The sequence below is a fragment of the Panulirus ornatus genome, chromosome 13 (genome assembly GCF_036320965.1).
Source record: "Panulirus ornatus isolate Po-2019 chromosome 13, ASM3632096v1, whole genome shotgun sequence".
Lineage (NCBI taxonomy): Eukaryota > Metazoa > Arthropoda > Malacostraca > Decapoda > Palinuridae > Panulirus > Panulirus ornatus.
This window is the reverse complement of record NC_092236.1, coordinates 61,914,714-61,933,942: the sequence shown is the minus strand read 5'-3', so window position 1 is coordinate 61,933,942 and position 19,229 is coordinate 61,914,714. Positions and strand designations below refer to the sequence as shown.

The 19,229-nt window shown below is 40.7% G+C and overlaps 1 protein-coding gene across 10 annotated transcripts in view; it reads right to left on the bottom strand.

The window, feature by feature from the left end:
* The window catches only part of LOC139752974 (aspartyl/asparaginyl beta-hydroxylase-like), a 147,640-nt gene that overhangs the window by 21,898 nt on the left and 106,513 nt on the right, over nt 1–19,229 (bottom strand). For 7 of the 10 annotated variants that reach the window (XR_011713632.1, XM_071669131.1, XM_071669133.1 and 4 more), the window contains one exon: nt 11,712–11,879. Coding sequence is in view for 7 of the 10 variants with exons in the window: in XM_071669131.1 (XP_071525232.1) it covers nt 11,712–11,879 (168 nt within the window). In the remaining 3 variants the exon portion in view is untranslated. Of the gene's footprint in view, nt 1–7,282; nt 9,672–11,711; nt 11,880–19,229 lie in introns of those variants that run through there. The other 3 variants (XR_011713633.1, XR_011713634.1, XM_071669135.1) reach the window with 3 other exon arrangements.

Below are 19,229 nucleotides of genomic sequence, written 5' to 3'. Positions count from 1 at the left end.
AATCCACTGACAGCACGTCAACCCCGGTATACCACATCGATCCAATTCACTCTATTCCTTGCCCGCCTTTCACCCTCCTGCATGTTCAGGCCCCGATCACTCAAAATCTTTTTCACTCCATCTTTCCACCTCCAATTTGGTCTCCCACTTCTCCTCGTTCCCTCCACCTCCGACATATATCCTCTTGGTCAATCTTTCCTCACTCATTCTCTCCATGTGCCCAAACCATTTCAAAACACCCTCTTCTGCTCTCTCAACCACGCTCTTTTTATTTCCACACATCTCTCTTACCCTTACATTACTTACTCGATCAAACCACCTCACACCACACATTGTCCTCAAACATCTCATTTCCAGCACATCCACCCTCCTGCGCACAACTCTATCCATAGCCCACGCCTTGCAATCATACAACATTGTTGGAACCACTATTCCTTCAAACATACCCATTTTTGCTTTCCGAGATAATGTTCTCGACTTCCACACATTCTTCAAGGCTCCCAGGATTTTCGCCCCCTCCCCCACCCTATGATTCACTTCCGCTTCCATGGTTCCATCCGCTGCCAGATCCACTCCCAGATATCTAAAACACTTTACTTCCTCCAGGTTTTCTCCATTCAAACTTACCTCCCAATTGACTTGACCCTCAACCCTACTGTACCTTGCTCTTATTCACATTTACTCTTAACTTTCTTCTTTCACACACTTTACCAAACTCAGTCACCAGCTTCTGCAGTTTCTCACATGAATCAGCCACCAGCGCTGTATCATCAGCGAACAACAACTGACTCACTTCCCAAGCTCTCTCATCCACAACAGACTTCATACTTGCCCCTCTTTCCAAAACTCTTGCATTCACCTCCCTAACAACCCCATCCATAAACAAATTAAATAACCATGGAGACATCACACACCCCTGCCGCAAACCTACATTCACTGAGAACCAATCACTTTCCTCTCTTCCTACACGTACACATGCCTTACATCGTTGATAAAAACTTTTCACTGCTTCTAACAACTTGCCTCCCACACCATATATTCTTAATACCTTCCACAGAGCATCTCTATCAACTCTATCATATGCCTTCTCCAGATCCATAAATGCTACATACAAATCCATTTGCTTTTCTAAGTATTTCTCACATACGTTCTTCAAAGCAAACACCTGATCCACACATCCTCTACCACTTCTGAAACCACACTGCTCTTCCCCAATCTGAAGCATTATACATGCCTTCACCCTCTCAATCAATACCCTTCCATATAATTTCCCAGGAATACTCAACAAACTTATACCTCTGTAATTTGAGCACTCACTCTTATCCCCTTTACCTTTGTACAATGGCACTATACAAGCATTCCGCCAATCCTCAGGCACCTCACCATGAATCGTACATACATTAAATAACCTTACCAACCAATCAACAATACAGTCACCCCCTTTTTTAATAAATTCCACTGCAATACCATCCAAACCTGCTTCCTTGCCGGCTTTCATCTTCCACAAAGCTTTTACTACCTCTTCTCTGTTTACCAAATCATGTTCCCTAACCCTCTCACTTTGCACACCACCTTGACCAAAACACCCTATATCTGCCACTCTATCATCAAACACATTCAACAAACCTTGGAAATACTCACTCCATCTCCTTCTCACATCACCACTACTTGTTATCACCTCCCATTAACCCCCTTCACTGAAGTTCCCATTTGCTCCCTTGTCTTACGCACTTTATTTACCTCCTTCCAAAACATCTTTTTATTCTCCCTAAAATTTAATGATACTCTCTCACCCTAACTCTCATTTGCCCTTTTTTTCACCTCTTGCACCTTTCTCTTGACCTCCTGCCTCTTTCTTTTATACATCTCCCACTCATTTGCATTTTTTCCCTGCAAAAATCGTCCAAAAATCATGCCACAAGCAACTTTTGCGCAAGCCATCACTGCTTCCCTAAATACATCCCATATATATATGTTATTTATTTTTATTATATTTTATTTTGCTTTGTCGCTGTCTCCCGCGTTAGTGAGGTAGCGCAAGGAAACAGACGAAAGAAATGGCCCAACCCACCCACATACACATGTATATACATACACGTCCACACACGCAAATATACATACCTATACATCTCAATGTACACATATATATACACACACAGACATATACATATATACACATGTACATAATTCATACTGTCTGCCTTTATTTATTCCCATCGCCACCTCGCGACACATGGAATACCATCCCCCTCCCCCCTCATGTGTGGGGGGGTAGTGCTAGGAAAAGACAATAAAGGCCCCATTCGTTCACAATCAGTCTCTAGCTGTCATGTAATAATGCACCAAAACCACATCTCCCTCTCCACACCCAGGCCCCACAGAACTTTCCATGGTTTACCCCAGACGCTTCACATGCCCTGGTTCAATCCATTAACAGCACGTCGACCCCGATATACCACATCGTTCCAATTCACTCTATTCCTTGCACGCCTTTCACCCTCCTGCATGTTCAGGCCCCGATCACTCAAAATCTTTTTCACTCCATCTTTCCACCTCCAATTTGGTCTCCCACTTCTCCTCGTTCCCTCCACCTCCCACACATATATCCTCTTGGTCAACCTTTCCTCACTCATTCTCTCCATGTGACCAAACCATTTCAAAACACCCTCTTCTGCTCTCTCAACCATACTCTTTTCATTTCCACACATCTCTCTCACCCTTACATTACTTACTCGATCAAACCACCTCACACCACATATTGTCCTCAAACATCTCATTTCCAGCACATCCACCCTCCTGCGCACAACTCTATCCATAGCCCACGCCTTGCAACCATACAACATTGTTGGAACCACTATTCCTTCAAACATACCCATTTTTGCTTTCCGAGATAATGTTCTCGACTTCCAAACATTCTTCAAGGCTCCCAGAATTTTCGCCCCCTCCCCACCCCATGATTCACTTCCGCTTCCATGGTTCCATCCGCTGCCAAATCCACTCCCAGATATGTAAAACACTTCACTTCCTCCAGTTTCTCTCCATTCAAACTTATCTCCCAATTGACTTGACCCTCAACCCTTCTGTACCTAATAACCTTGCTCTTGTTTACGTTTACTCTTAACTTTCTTCTTTCACGCACTTTACCCGACTCAGTCACCAGCTTCTGCAGTTTTCACATGAATCAGCCACCAGCGCTATATCATCAGCGAGCAACAACTTCCCAAGCTCTCTCATCCACAACAGACCGCATACTTGCCCCTCTTTCCAAAACTCTTGCATTCACCTCCCTAACAACCCCATCCATAAACAAATTAAACAACCATGGAGACATCACACACCCTTGCCGCAAACCAACATTCACTGAGAACCAATCACTTTCCTCTCTTCCTACTCATACACATAACTCACATCCTCGATAAAAACTTTTCACCTCTTCTAGCAAATTTCCTACCACACATATTCTTAATACCTTCCACAGAGCATCTCTTTCAACTCTATCATATGCCTTCTCCAGATCCATAAATGATACACACAAAACCAGATGCTTTTCTAAGTATTTCTCACATACATTCTTCAAAGCAAACACCTCAGCCACACATCCTCTACCACTTCTGAAACCACACTGCTCTTCCCCAATCTGATGCTCTGTACATGCTTTCACCCTCTCAATCAATACCCTCCCATATAATTACCTAGGAATACTCCATCAAACTTATACCTCTGTAATTTGAGCATTCACCTTTATCCCCTTTGCCTTTGTACACTGGCACTAGGTATGCATTTTGCCAATCCTCAGGCACCTCACCATGAGTCATACATACATTAAATATCCTTACCAACCAGTCAACAAGACAGACACCCTATTTTTTTTAATAAATTCAACTGCAATACCATCCAATTCCGCTGCCTTGCTGGCTTTCATCTTCTGCTAAGCTTTTACTACCTCTTCTCTGTTTACCAAATCATTCTCCCTAACCCTCTCACTTCGCACACCACCTCGACCAAAACACCCTGTATCTACCACTCAATCATCTAACACATTCAACAAACCTTGAAAATACTCACTCCATCTCCTTCTCACATCACCACTACTTGTTATCACCTCCCCATTAGTCCCCTTCACCAATGTTCCCATTTGTTCTCTTGCCTTATGCACTTTATTTACCTCCTTTCAAAACATCTTTTTATTCTCCCTAAAATTTAATGATACTCTCACCCCAACTCTCATTTGCCCTCTTTTTCCACCTCTTGCACCTTTCTCTTGACCTCCTGCCTCTTTCTTTTATACATCTCCCAGTCATTTACACTATTTCCCTGCAAAACTCATCCAAATGCCTCTCTCTTCTCTTTCACTAATAATCTTACTTCTTCATCCCACCACTCACTACGCTTCCTAAAATTCCCACCTCCCATGCTTCTCATGCCATAAGCATCTTTTGTGCATGCCATCACTACTCCCCTAAATACATCCCATTCCTCCCCCACTCCCCCTTACATCCTTTGCTCTCACCTTTTTCCATTCTGCATTCAGTCTCTCCCGGTACTTCCTCACACAAGTCTCCTTTCCAAGCTCACTTACTCTCACCACTCTCTTCACCCCAACATTCTTCTTTTCTGAAAACCTCTACAAATTTTCACCTTCACCTCCACAATATAATGATCAGACATCACTCTGGTTGCACCTTTCAGTACATTAACATCCAAAAGTCTCTCTTTTGCATGCCTATCAATTAACACGTAATCCAATAATGCTCTCTGGCCATCTCTCCTACTTACGTATACTTATATATATCTCTCTTTTCAAACCAGGTATTTCCAATCAGCAGTCCTTTTTCAGCACACAAATCTACAAGCTCTTCATCATTTCCATTTAAAACACTAAACACCCCATGTACACCAATTATTCCCTCAACTGCCACATTACTCACCTTTGCATTCAAATCACCCATCACTATAACCCAGTCTCATGCATCAAAACTACTAACACACTCACTCAGCTGCTCCCAAAACACTTATATACACACACACACACACACACACATATATGCGTTGAAGAATGTGTGGAAGTCAAGAACATTATCTTGGAAAGCAAAAATTGGTATGTTTGAAGGAATAGTGGTTCCAACAATGTTATATGGTTGCGAGGCGTGGGCTATAGATAGAGTTGTGCGGAGGAGGGTGGATGTGCTGGAAATGAGAGGTTTGAGGACAATATGTGGTGTGAGGTGGTTTGATCGAGTAAGTAAAAATAGGGTAAGAGAGATGTATGGTAATAAAAAGAGTGTGGTTGAGAGAGCAGAAGAGGGTGTTTTGAAATGGTTTGGTCACATGGAGAGAATGAGTGAGGAAAGATTGACCAAGGGGATATATGTGTCAGATGTGGAGGGAATGAGGAGAAGTGGGAGACCAAATTGGAGGTGGAAAGATGGAGTGAAAATGAGAGAGAAGAGGTGTGAACCTAATAACCTTGCTCTTATTCACACTTACTCTCAACTTTCTCCTATCACATACTTTTCCAAACTCAGGTCACCAACTTCTGTAGTTTCTCACTTGAATCAGTGAACAAGAACTGACTCACTTTCCAGGCCATCTCAACCTCAACAGCCTGCATACTTGCCTCTCTCTCCAAAACACTTGCATTTACCTCCCTAACCATCCCATCCATAAACAAATTAAACAACCATGGGGACATCACACATCCCTGCCACAGACCAACCTTCACTAGGAACCAATCACTCTCCTCTCTTCCTACTCTGCACATGCCTTACACCCTTGATAAAAACTTCTTGCTGCTTCTGGCAGTTTACCTCCCACACCACATACTCTATAAGACCTTCCACAAAGTATCTCTATCAACCCTATCATATGTCTTCTCCAGATACATAAATGCTACATACAAATCCTTATGTTTTTCTAAGTATTTCTCAAACACATTCTTCAAAGCAAACACCTGATCCACACATCCTGTACCACTTCTGCTCTTCCTCAAACTGATGCTCTGTACATGCCTTCACTCTCTCAATCAATATCCTTTCATACAATTTCCCAGGAATACTCAACAAACTTCTGCCTCTGTAGTTTGAACATTCACATTCATTCCCATTACCTTTGCACAAAGGCACTATACATGCATTCCACCAATCCTTAGGCACTTCACCATGATCCATACATACATTGAATATCCTTACTAACCAACCAACAACACAGTCACCCCCTTTTTAATAAATTCAACTGCAATACCATCCAAACCCACCGCCTTGCTGGATTTCATCTTCTGCAAGACTTTCACCACCTCTTCTCTCTTCACCAAACCACTCTCCCTGACACTCCCACTTCACACACCACCCCGACCAAAACATACTACATCTGCCACTTTATCATCAAACACATTCAACAAATCTTGAAAATTCTCACTCCACCTCCTTCTCACTTCATCACTACCTGTTATCACTTTCCCCCATTGCCCCCTTCACTGATGTTCCCATTTGTTCTCGTCTCACACACGTTATTTACCTCCTTCCAAATCATCTTATTCTCCCTAAAGTTTAATGATAATCTGTCACCCCAACTCTCATTTGCCCTCTTTTTCAACCCTTGCACCTACCTTTTGACATCCTCCAACTTTCTTTTATACATCTCCCAGTCATTTGCACTCCTTCCTTGTTTTCTCTTTCACTAACAACTTTACTTCTTCATCCCACCACTCACTACCCTTTCTAACCTTCCCACCTCCCACCTTTCTCATGCCATATGCATCTCTTGCATATGCCATCACTGCTTCCCTAAATACATCCCATTCCTCACCCATTCCCTAACATCATTTGCTCCAAGTGAAGAGAAGAAGAAGAGGCAGTGAAGGTCTTGCATAGGTGAAATGTGGCAAGACGATTGGAGTGGATGGTATCGCTGTTGAATTCATTAAGAAAGGGGATGACTATGTTGTTGATTGGTTTGTGAAGATATTCAATATATGTATTAATCATGGATTGGCAGAACACTTGTATAGTGCAAATGTATAAAAGGCAAGGGGGACAAAGGTGAGTGTTCAAGCTACAGAGGTATGAACTGTTTAGTATACCTGGCAAGTTGTATGGGAGGGTATTGATGCAGAAGGCAGAGTTGTCAGATTATTCTGATGAAAAGTAGCTTAAACACAGTTCAAAAGTAGCAGACTTTAACACAAGGTAGCCCAATACAGATACATATTTCAACTAGTACTTACCAGTCTCCATTCATATGTTTGGTCTCCTCTTGCTGCATCTTCTCCAAAGGCAATGCCCTGGCTTCATTTTCATTTTGTTTGTTTTCTTTGCTTCTTTTTCATGCTTCATTTTGTTCTTTTTTTCTTAATTATTATCTTTTTGAGTTTACAAACAACGTACTTCCTTACAGTTTTAAATAAAGTATTTTTCCTTTTAAATAAATTATTTTCTTGAATTTATACTGCCATCTTATTGTTTTAACTGATAGATTTTATTTTCCCTTTAACTTAAGTGGATTCCGTTTGAGTTTACAAACTGTCCTCCTTCTTACAGTTTCAATATAGACTTTTTCCTTCCAACTTAATGTTTTCTTTCCCCTTTTAACTAGAGAAATATGTTCTTGCATCTTACTTTATATACAGATTTGCTTCATTCAATGTTATTTTCCTCTTCCATATCCTCTTCCTCTTTTCTATAGACTGGGGAATCATAGTTTTACATGTCCTTTGTTGGTTCAAATGATAAGAACAGCATGTTTCATTTAGTTCAAGGCTTGTTTTTATTCTTAATATTGATGTTCAGAGTTCCAATCCCATCTTGTTCCTTAACTTAGTTTTCACTTATGTAACTCGTGAAAACACCTGTTTAATTAGAGCATTACTTATTGGCAGGCTGTACGCTTTTAGTGCAAACTGTGCAAGGTCTTTCAGTACAATTTTTCCACCTGCATTTTGTACTGTTATTGCTTTTGTCTAAAACAAGGATCCAGTTCTTGGTACATCGCCTATAAATATGTCATTCCAGTCCATGGTTAATATCTGATGTCACTGGCTCTTTAGAGTGATCATCTAGATCAAGTGGTAGCTTTGAAAATGGAGGTCATGTGTGACTTTGGCAAACAGTTGGTGATAGGTTCTTAAACTTTTTCAATGTATCAAAATGTTCTGGTATATGAGCAAGAAGTTCCTCACATGCTCTGATTAGAAAATTGTGGCATCTAGACTTACTTTTAAACAAGTCTTCCTCTGAAACTAAACTGGCTTTTTTCTTCTTAGCCAATAGGACAGAGAATTCATAATCCAAGTCTTCTTTTCAAGGGAAAGAAAAATGGGAGTGAATCTGATGTCAACTTCCAACTTTAGTCAGGATATAAGATTCTTCTCAGCATGAGTGTGAGTTTTTCCAGCTCATCAATAAGACCAAAGATCAGCTTCCTCCTTTTGGAAAAGCAAGGTCATGCTTTCAAAATCATTTCATATTGGTCTCAAAAATTTTGAATACAGCTCATTTTCATGATCTGAGTACAGAGAATGGAGCTCTCTGGATATATACTTATTACATAAGGGAGCAGCAATCTCAAAATGAGCTTTTAGTGAGTACAACTGGTCAAGGACCCTTTTAATACTATTGTTTCTGGCAAACCAACATGTACCTGAAAGAGGCACCAGTTGCGGAGGTTCTTTACCATCATTAATGAATTTATAGATGTCCATAGAAGCCTCTTTTCTCAAAGCAGATCTATGAAACCAATTGTAAGTTTCTCTCAACAAATGATCAATACATGATGGCAGTTCATCTGATGCATGATGACAAGGTGAAGAGAATAACAGACACATTGCACAAGAATCAAGTTTGGTATGTCCTTCTTCATTAACATGTATACTGACTGGTGACATCCACATAAGTCTGCAGCTCCATCAGTCCCTAGTGCAAAACACTGCTTTAGATCAATCTCAATTTCCAGGAAAATAATCTTTGATGTGCTGATACAAGGCCTCTGTTGTGGTGCACATAACTGGAATAAGTCCCACAAAGTGAGTAGTCATCTTATTGAATTTAGCATTGTAAAACTGACATACACACAAGTGCTTTACGCATGCAATATCAGTTGAGTCATCTGTGACCAAAGAAAACAGGGCAGCATGCATGTCACTTACTAGCTCTCAAAAGCACTGGTGATATCACTTTCTTGATCAAGTCTGATGCTCTCAGAGCTTGGAGGGCATGTCTTCCTTTAGAATTAAAAAATTGCACAAGTGATCAATGAAATTAATTGATGAATGACATGCAACACATACTGAAAGCTGTAGTTCAAATTGTGAGACTGTTTCTCCCTTTGAAAAAGCAATTTTCAGACTTATTTGTTTTGGATTTAACTCCGACATGTTTTGTCTATGTTTTACTGATTCACCATGTTTTTTTCAGATCAGTTCTATGGGCTCTAAGCTCAGTCTTACACACTTTACAGTGGGCCTTCGTGTGATCATTTTTCACTTCTAACTATTTTTTGAACAATGAGTTTTTATCCAAGGGCTATGAAAAGCTCTGTCATATGTGGACCATTTCCCCATTGTATAACCACTTAAGATTTGATAAAACAGAAGAGGCAAGCCACAAGCAGGGTGTGCTATTCATGAGTGATACATGTTCTAGTCGGGTCCAAGCCTCCAAGAGGTGAAGGGCACGGGGCTGTCAGGTCGTAACAATTAATAGTAAAAAATAATAACTATCATTCTCTATACCTAATGTTTTCTATATTATTATCTTATAATTACTGTTATTATAATCACTAAAATTATTGTTACAGAAATAGCCCAATCATGTTCACAACTAGCCCAAATGTAATACGAAGTAGTCCAAAAAGTAGCAAGTAATAGATTAAATATTCAAGTAGCATGTAGCCTTTACAAAAAGCCCAATCCATGACTTTTCGCCCAATCTGACAACCGTATCAGAGGATGAAGGAATATACAGAGCATCAGATTCAGAAGAAATTTGGTTTCAGAAGTGGTTGAGGATGTGTGGATCAGGTGTTTGCTTTAAAGAATGTGAGAAAAATATTTAGAAAAACAGATGGATTTGTGTGTGGCATTTATGGATCTGCAGAAGGCATATGATAGGGTTGATAGAGATGCTTTGCAGAAAGTCTTGAATATATATGGCATGGGAGGTAAGCTGTTAGAAGCAGTGAGAAATTGTAATAAAAGGTGAGGCTTGTGTATGACAAGGAAGAAAGGAGACTGAACGGTTCCAAGAGGAAGTTGGTCTGTGATATCATGATGGTTGTTTTATTTGTTTATGGCAGGGGTGGTGAGGAAGGTCAATGTAAGAATCTTGGACAGAGGGGTGAGTAAGCAGTATGTGGGGAATGAAAGGGACTGGGACGTGACTTAGTTGTTTGCTGATGTTACAGCACTAGTGGCAGATTTTAATGAGAAACTGCAGAAGATGGTGACTGAGTTTGGAAGTGTGAGAAATGAGAAAGGTGAGAGTAAATGTGAATAAAAGCAAGGCTATAAGGTTCAGCTAGGTTGAGGGACAAGTTTATTGGAGTGTAAGTTTCAATGGAGAAAAACCTGGAGGAAGTGAAGTGTTTTAGATATCTGGGAGTGGAAATGGCAGCAAATGGATCCTTAGAAGTAGAGTTGGTCATAGGGTGGGGAAGAGGGTAAAGGTTCTAGAAGCATTGAAGAATGTGGAGAGAAAATCATCTGGAAGGGGAAAAATGGGTATGTACGAAGGAATAGTGGTCCAAACAATATCATATGGATGCAAAGCATGGGCTATAGATAGTGTTGTGCAAAGGAAGGTGGATAAGTTGGAAATTAAATGTCTGATGAAAATATGTGGTGTGAGGTCATTTGATCAAATAGGTAACGGAAGGATAACAGATGTGTGGTAATAAAAAGTGTGGTTAAGAGAGCAGAAGAGTTGAAATGGCTTGGACATATGGAGAGAATGAGTGAGGAAAGGTAGACAAATAGGATATATGTGTCAGAAGTGGTGAGAACAAGGAGAATGGGGAGACCAAATTAGAGTGCTATATAAAAGTCTGAAAGAGATATTGACAGAAAGTGGACCAAACGTAAAAGAACTGGATACCATCATAGATTGAAAACTAGATTTCAAAGAGCATACTGGAAATACAGCACTATTAAGTGATCATTGGTATGCCAGTTATCTGTTTGATTTTAATAAGTTGTGGTGGCAAAACTTTTCAGTAGCAAGATATCCAAAATCCTGATATCCAAAATCTTTATACTTATGAAATCTGGCAACTACTCAACCCATGGGTTGAATGACTCGAGACATTTGACTGTAGATATACAAACATATCTCTGGAATGCATTTCAATTCATATGAATTATGGATGGTCTGACAATGATTAGAGAACACATAGTCAGTATTACCTTGTTTCAGAAAAAGACATTATGACTGAAATTAAGTAAAAAAATTCTTTTACAATTTTTTTTCTTTATTCAAGTAATTATGCTTACAGGTTGGTGATAGGATGCTGTGGCTGAATCACATGTCTCAGCAACACAGCTGACATTACATCCAACAATTCTAATTCAATATTTCAGTTCCCCTAATAAAGTAGCAATGGGCTCAAACCTACTATATTAAGCTTAGCAGCTAAGTCCATTAACCTTACAGGTAACCACATAACCTTCCATTTAACAGGTATATAATCATTATCTCATGCACAAAACCATTCCAGAAGCTCACCTCATATGCCTCTTTGGTCTTGCCCTCACGCTGTAATGCATCACCAAGGTGGAAGTAAAATCGCCCATCCTCTGTTCCCTCTGCTCCACTTTCAATTCCTTTTTGCATATACACAGCTCCACCAGTGTTATTGTTGTAAGTAGTTTTCAAAATATATCCATAATGAACCTACATATTAAAAAAGACAAAGTACATCAAAAAAAATAAATAATCAGTTAAATATGTCAAAACAGCACAACTGATATTCATCACATAAAAAGCATGTCAGTAATGTCCAACCGTTACAAAGTTTTTTTTTCAGCAAAGACCTTTACTTCACATAACAGAAGACAAATATAAATGAGTATAAATAAGGTTGTGTAAACTGAAATGCATAAATATGTAAACTAATCAGACAAGAAAATAATGGCAATTAAGAATTTGAGTAAAATGAAATGGAGTTAGAGCAGAAAGTGACTAAGAATAGGTGGAAGAACAAATTAGCAGGGTGGGTGTGACAGGGTTCATGCATCAACAGTGACATCTACAAAATATAGAGAATGGAACTCTATTCCTTGTTACCTGAGCATTCTCAAACTAATCTTTGGTGCAAAAAAAACATTCCAACTTCATTTGAGATGCTTGTGTTCTGAAAATTATTAGCTCATTTTATTATCATGCTCATTTTATCAATCTATCTATATCTCTGATACCCATTCCCTCCAGGAACTCCCATCAAGGGGATGGCATGGTAAGTCTCCACTTATCCCTGTCCTTCCATGACTCCCTCGCATATATCATTCCATGCATTCTTCCACCACTTCTCTCCCTCCAGTACCCTTCCAATCTATTTCCCCATGTCACAAGTGGTCTTCCTCTCACACCAACCCATTTAATTGTACTATTATACCCTCTCCTTGTAAACTCCCTATATTGCATTCTTTCCACAAGCCCAAACTACCTCAAAGTATTATATTTCCCCCATTCTAACACTTCACAATTCATTCCCTTTGCATTCCCTACCATAACACATCTCTCATACATCTCCTCAGTTCTTCACCTTGTCATACCACAAGCCCCTCTCAAATAACCGATTTCCTCAGCCTGGATTTTTGACCTCTGTGACTCATTCCATATCCAAGTTTTGGCTGAACAGGTCAGGGTTGGGAGGACTATGCTGCACCTTAATCCTTTCTTCACTCCCATACTTACACCTCTACCTTTCATCACTCCCATACTTACCCCTCTACCTTTCACCATTCTGTTAAGGGACCCAGTGGTTCTTCTGCCCTGTGCTGCTCTCTCCTTATCTCTCCTTCCATATCACCAAATTTACCCTGAATAGCTCATATATTTTCAAGTTCTCTCACCTCTTCCAGTCTTTCTCACCCCATATCTTTTTCTTTCTTTCAAACTATTTGCCATTTCCCGCGTTAGCGAGGTAGCGTTAAGAACAGAGAACTGGGCCTTTGAGGGAATATCCTCACCTGGCCCCCTTCTCTGTTCCTTCTTTTGGAAAATTAAAAAAAAATAATGAGAGGGGAGGATTTCCAGCCCCCCGCTCCCTCCCCTTTTAGTCGCCTTCTACGACACGCAGGGAATACATGGGAAGTATTCTTTCTCCCCTATCCCCAGGGAATATGCCATTATCTATATCTATATCTATAGCACAGTTTTGTACACTTTCTTCTTTCACTATATAGGGGTTTGCAAAATCTATGCTTTCACTCTGTTTCCTTTCTATCACCATCACTTCACTTTTACTTGCATTTACCTTCAATTGCATACTCTTAAACACATTATAAAAAAAAAACAATTATGGCCATTTGCAACTCCTCTTCACTCTCAGCAAACAACACAGTATCATCCACAAACTGACTTTTCATTAGCCACCAGACCTCACCACTACACTCCATCTCCGCATCCCATTCCTCAAGTTTTGCTTTTACTTCTCATCACTCCAACCTCATATATGTTAAAAGCCACACTGACATCACACACAACCCTGCCTCACACCCACATGTATATTGAAACTTTTGCTCAACTCTTCATCCACCCAAAATATGTATTATGCTGCTCTTTAGATGGCTTTCACATCATCCAACAGTTGTCCCCCTACCCTACAACCTATTAAGCATTTCACTCAACTGTCATGAGTTTTTTTTTCCAGATCCACAAAAGCTGCATACAACTTCTTACCTTTCACTAGACACTTTTCCACAGTCACTTTCACCACAAAAATCAGATCCAAACATCCCCTACCTTTCCTAAAAACCCCTTGTTCCTCACTTATTCTGCATTCAGTCACTTCCATCACTCTATCAATCAACATTCTTGCATACACTTTACCTGGTGTACTCAGCAGGCTTATTCCCCTATAATTGCTATATACATCCCTAGCACCTTTTCCTTTGAATAAAGGAACAATAATAGTTTTCACCCATTCCTCACAACCCTCTGTTTCCATGCTAAATTGCATATCAAATGCATCTAGTCTACCACACTTTCTCCTCCATACTTCAGCATTTCAGCCTTAATCCCATCCACTCCAGGTGCCTTTCTTATCTTCAGCCTCATTATCACCCTTCTTATCTCCCTTCTTGCTATAGGCCCTTGCACTTGCATCCTTTTCCCTCCATCTTCAATATCCATGCATGTAACAAATGCTGCCTCACCTTCTCCCACATTCATCAGTTCTTCAAAATACTCTTTCCGTCTTCCTTTCACTTACTCCTCTTACATTATACCTCCACTTCTCGCTGATCCTCACCCCCACAAGAATTGCAAAATGGTCAGTCTCCAAGGAATCCTCTCACAACTCTAGCATCTACCACAGCCTTTCTCAAACTCAGCTGTAATACAAGAGATGCTTTCCAATCATAGTTGTGGGAGGCTTGAGAAGGGTATTACAACATAAGAATGCAGGTTATATTACCAACACAAGCTCAGGTGAGTTGGAGTACCTGCCAAATATATACCAGAATTCGCCACTTGGTTTTCACACTTTATTACACTAGTAGCCCTGAATTATCATTCACCAATTCACCAGTTATTGCAGCACATACTCTTTGAATATTATTATTTTTTTTATTATTTTGCTTTGTCGCTGTCTCCCGCGTTTGCGAGGCAGCGCAAGGAAACAGACGAAAGAAATGGCCCAACACACCCCCCATACACATGTATATACATACACGTCCACACACGCAAATATACATACCCATACATCTCAATGTACACATATATATACACACACAGACACATACATATATATACATGCACACAATTCACAGTCTGCCTTTATTCATTCCCATCGCCACCTCACCACACGGAATAACATCCCCCTCCCCCCTCATGTGTGCGAGGTAGTGCTAGGAAAAGACAACAAAGGCCCCATTCGTTCACACTCAGTCTCTAGCTGTCATGCAATAATGCCCAAAACCACAGCTCCCTTTCCACATCCAGGCCCCACACAACTTTCTATGGTTTACCCCAGACGCTTCACATGCCCTGATTCAATCCATTGACAGCACATCGATCCCAGTATACCAGATCGATCCAACTCACTCTATTCCTTGCCCACCTCTCACCCTCCTGCATGTTCAGGCCCCGATCACTCAAAATCTTTTTCACTCCATCTTTCCACCTCCAATTTGGTCTCCCACTTCTCCTCGTTCCCTCCACCTCCGACACATATATCCTCTTGGTCAATCTTTCCTCACTCATTCTCTCCATATGCCCAAACCATTTCAAAACACCCTCTTCTGCTCTCTCAACCACGCGCTCTTTATTTCCACACATCTCTCTTACCCTTACATTACTTACTCGATCAAACCACCTCACACCACATATTGTCCTCAAACATCTCATTTCAAGCACATCCACTCTCCTGCGCACAACTCTATCCATAGCCCATGCCTCGCAACCATACAACATTGCTGGAACCACTATTCCTTCAAACATACCCATTTTTGCTTTCCGAGATAATGTTCTCGACTTCCACACATTCTTCAAGGCTCCCAGGATTTTCGCCCCCTCTCCCACCCTATGATTTACTTCCACTTCCATGGTTCCATCCGCTGCCAGATCCACTCCCAGATATCTAAAACACTTTACTTCCTCCAGTTTTTCTCCATTCAAACTTACCTCCCAATTGACTTGACCCTCAACCCTACAGTACCTAATAACCTTGTTCTTATTCACATTTACTCTTAACTTTCTTCTTTCACACACTTTACCAAACTCAGTCACCAGCTTCTGCAGTTTCTCACATGAATCAGCCACCAGCGCTGTATCATCAGCGAACAACAACTGACTCACTTCCCAAGCTCTCTCATCCCCAACAGACTTCATACTTGCCCCTCTTTCCAAAACTCTTGCATTCACCTCCCTAACAACCCCATCTATAAACAAATTAAACAAGACATCACACACCCCTGTCACAAACCTACATTCACTGAGAACCAATCACTTTCCTCTCTTCCTACACGTACACATGCCTTACATCCTCGATAAAAACTTTTCACTGCTTCTAACAACTTGCCTCCCACACCATATACTCTTAGTACCTTCCACAGAGCATCTCTATCAACTCTATCATATGCCTTCTCCAGATCCATAAATGCTCCATACAAATCCATTTGAAACTTTGCAATATTTGTTTTTCATTTATTCTTTCATACTTGTTCATCATGTCCCAAATTAGCAAGGTAGCACCAAGAACAGATGAGAAGACGTCATTCGTTCACATCCATTCTCTAGATGTCATGAGTAATGCACTGGTATCACAGCCCCCTTTCCACAGCTAGGTCCCATAGACCTTCCATCACTTCCCCCAACAGCTTCAGATGTCTTGGTTCAGTCCAGTGACAGCACATTGGCCCCTGTATACCACATCACTCCTATTTGCCCTCTCCATATACACTTTTCACCCTTTGGAATATATGGAACTTGCCTCCATTCACAATTTCACATATTCCTACATTTCCTCCTTGAGCATTAGTGCTAACCCTTCCTTAGCTCTTGCCCTCACACTAATCCCTGACCCTATCCCTAAAACATTCCCCAGACCATTCTTCCCCCTTTTTCATGTTTCACTCACAGCTAAAACATCCAGGTTCTTTCCCTTAAATATACTACCTATCTCTCCTTTCTCCTCATCTTGGTTAAATTCAAACATATTCAGACACCCAAGCCTGAGCTTTTGAGAAGGATGAGAACACCTTGCTTTTAGAAACTGAAATACAATTAGGGGAGGCTTTTTAGCTCCCAACTCCACCTCTCTTAGCTGTCTACTACAATACCTAGGAAATACATTGAAAGTAGCCTTTTTCCATTACCCCCAGAATAAAAACCTTATATAAGAATAAAATTGGCAAGGCAGCAGGAGTAGATGGTATTGCCACTGAATTTCTTAAGAAAGGGGGTGACTGCGAAGGTTAATTGGTTAGTTAGGATTTTCAATGTATGTGTGCATCATGACGAGGTGCCAGAGGATTGGCAGAATCCAAGTATACTGTCAGTGTTATTATAAAGGTAAAGGGGACTTGGGTGAGTTTTAAATTTACAGAGGTACAAGTTTGATGAGTGTACCCAGTAAGTTGTACAGGACAGTGGTAATTTGAGAGGGTGATGGCATTTAAAGAGGATCAGACTAGGGAGGAACAATATGGCTTCATAAGTGGTAGAGGATATGTGGATGAGGTGTTTGCTTCCAAAAACATATATGAAAATTACTTAAAGAAACAGAAAGATTTGCATGTGGCATTTATGGATCTGGAGAAAGCATATGATGGGGTTGATAGACATACTCTGTGGAAGGTGTTACAAATATATGAAGGGGAAGAAAAGGTATCGGAAGCAATGAGAAGTTTTTATTAGGAGAGTAAGACGTGGGTGTAACTAAGTAAAAAGGAAGGCGAGTGGTTCCAAGTGAATGTGGATTTCCAGCAGATGTGTGTGTCACCATGGCTATTTAAACTGTTTATGACAGGGGCAGTGTAAATGCAAGAGTCTCCGAGGAGCCACTACGCAGTCTGTTGGAGGTGGGGGTGATTGGGAGGTGAGTTAGTTGTTTCCTGATGATATTGCTGTTGGCACATTTGAGTGAGAAACTGCAGAAGCTGGTGACTGAGTCTGAGAAAGTGTATGACAGAAGAAGTAATTGTGAATAAAAGCAAGATTTTAGGTTTAGCAATGCAAAAAGACAGGTTATCTGGAATATTGTAAGTTTGAATAAGACAACTGGGAGAAAGTGGTTTTAGATGCCTGATAAAGGATAAGACAGCAAATGGAACAATGGAAGCTGAATTGAGCGATAAGGCAGGTATGGGAGTAAAAGTCTTGGGTGTATAGAGGAATGTGTGGAAAGAGGTCAATGTCTTTCAGGGCAAAAATAGGCGAGTCTGATGGTATAACTGTCCCAAGGGTTTTGCATAGATGCAGTGTTTGGCCCTTAGACAAAAATGTAAAGAAAAGCATGGATGTGTTGAAAATGAAATGACTGAGGGGGTACACTGAATAAGTAATGCCAGGGAAAGAGAGAGGCATGATAATAAGAAGAGTATATACGAGAGAGCTGAAGAGGGTGTGCTTAAGTGGTTTTGACATACGGAAAGGATGAGTTAGGAGAGGATGATTAAAAAGGTATACACCTCAGATGTGGAAGAAACAAGGAAAAGAAGGAAAACAAGTAGGTGGAATGAAGTGAAATATGCTCTGAATGCTTAAGGCCTGAACATGCAGGAGGGTGCAGGGCACACAGGGGAGAGAGCAAACAGAAACAATTTCGTTTACAGGAGATGACACAGCGGCAATGGGTTGAGTTGGCACATGAAGTGGTCATGGGAAACCATGGAAAGTCTATTGGTCTGTGAAACCTAGTTGTGGATAAAGTACTCTGGTTTTACAGCATTATGCATGATAGCTAGAGAGTGGATGTAAGCAAATGTAGCCATTTCTTAACCAAATCCTGACACTAACTTAATAACATGGGAAATGGCAAACTTATGAAAAATATTTCACACTTGTTTGTCAGGAACAGATGAAAGACTGGCCTCATTCACTCACATCCACTCTCTAGTTAGCATGTACAGTGCACCAAAACCACAGCCCCCATCCACAACCAGGCCCTAGCCTAAAGCCAGACACCTAATTTACCTACCTGTCCCTAGGAGAGGTCAAACATCTAGGTGGACGGCAGGCCCCTGCATGTATCATGGTTGATAACACTAACCACTACACCATCAAGGTCATATCACATGTAACACACATTGTATTTAACAGACTAACCAAAAAATGTGTAAAGAAACTTTGAGACAGTGGTGGAGTGTAATGGGGGTAAAATGAAGGCACTAGGTGGGCAATGAGGGAGGGAAGCTAGGCTAATGTACTTCACCTATTGAATTGTGCAATCCAGCAACTGTTTCAACAGAGGACAACCACAGTTAAGCAAATGCCTAAACTTACCGAGGATGTAATAAATAGAGGAGTAGCAGTGAACACAAATGAATGTATTTTCTGTTGTTAGAATACAAATAGAAT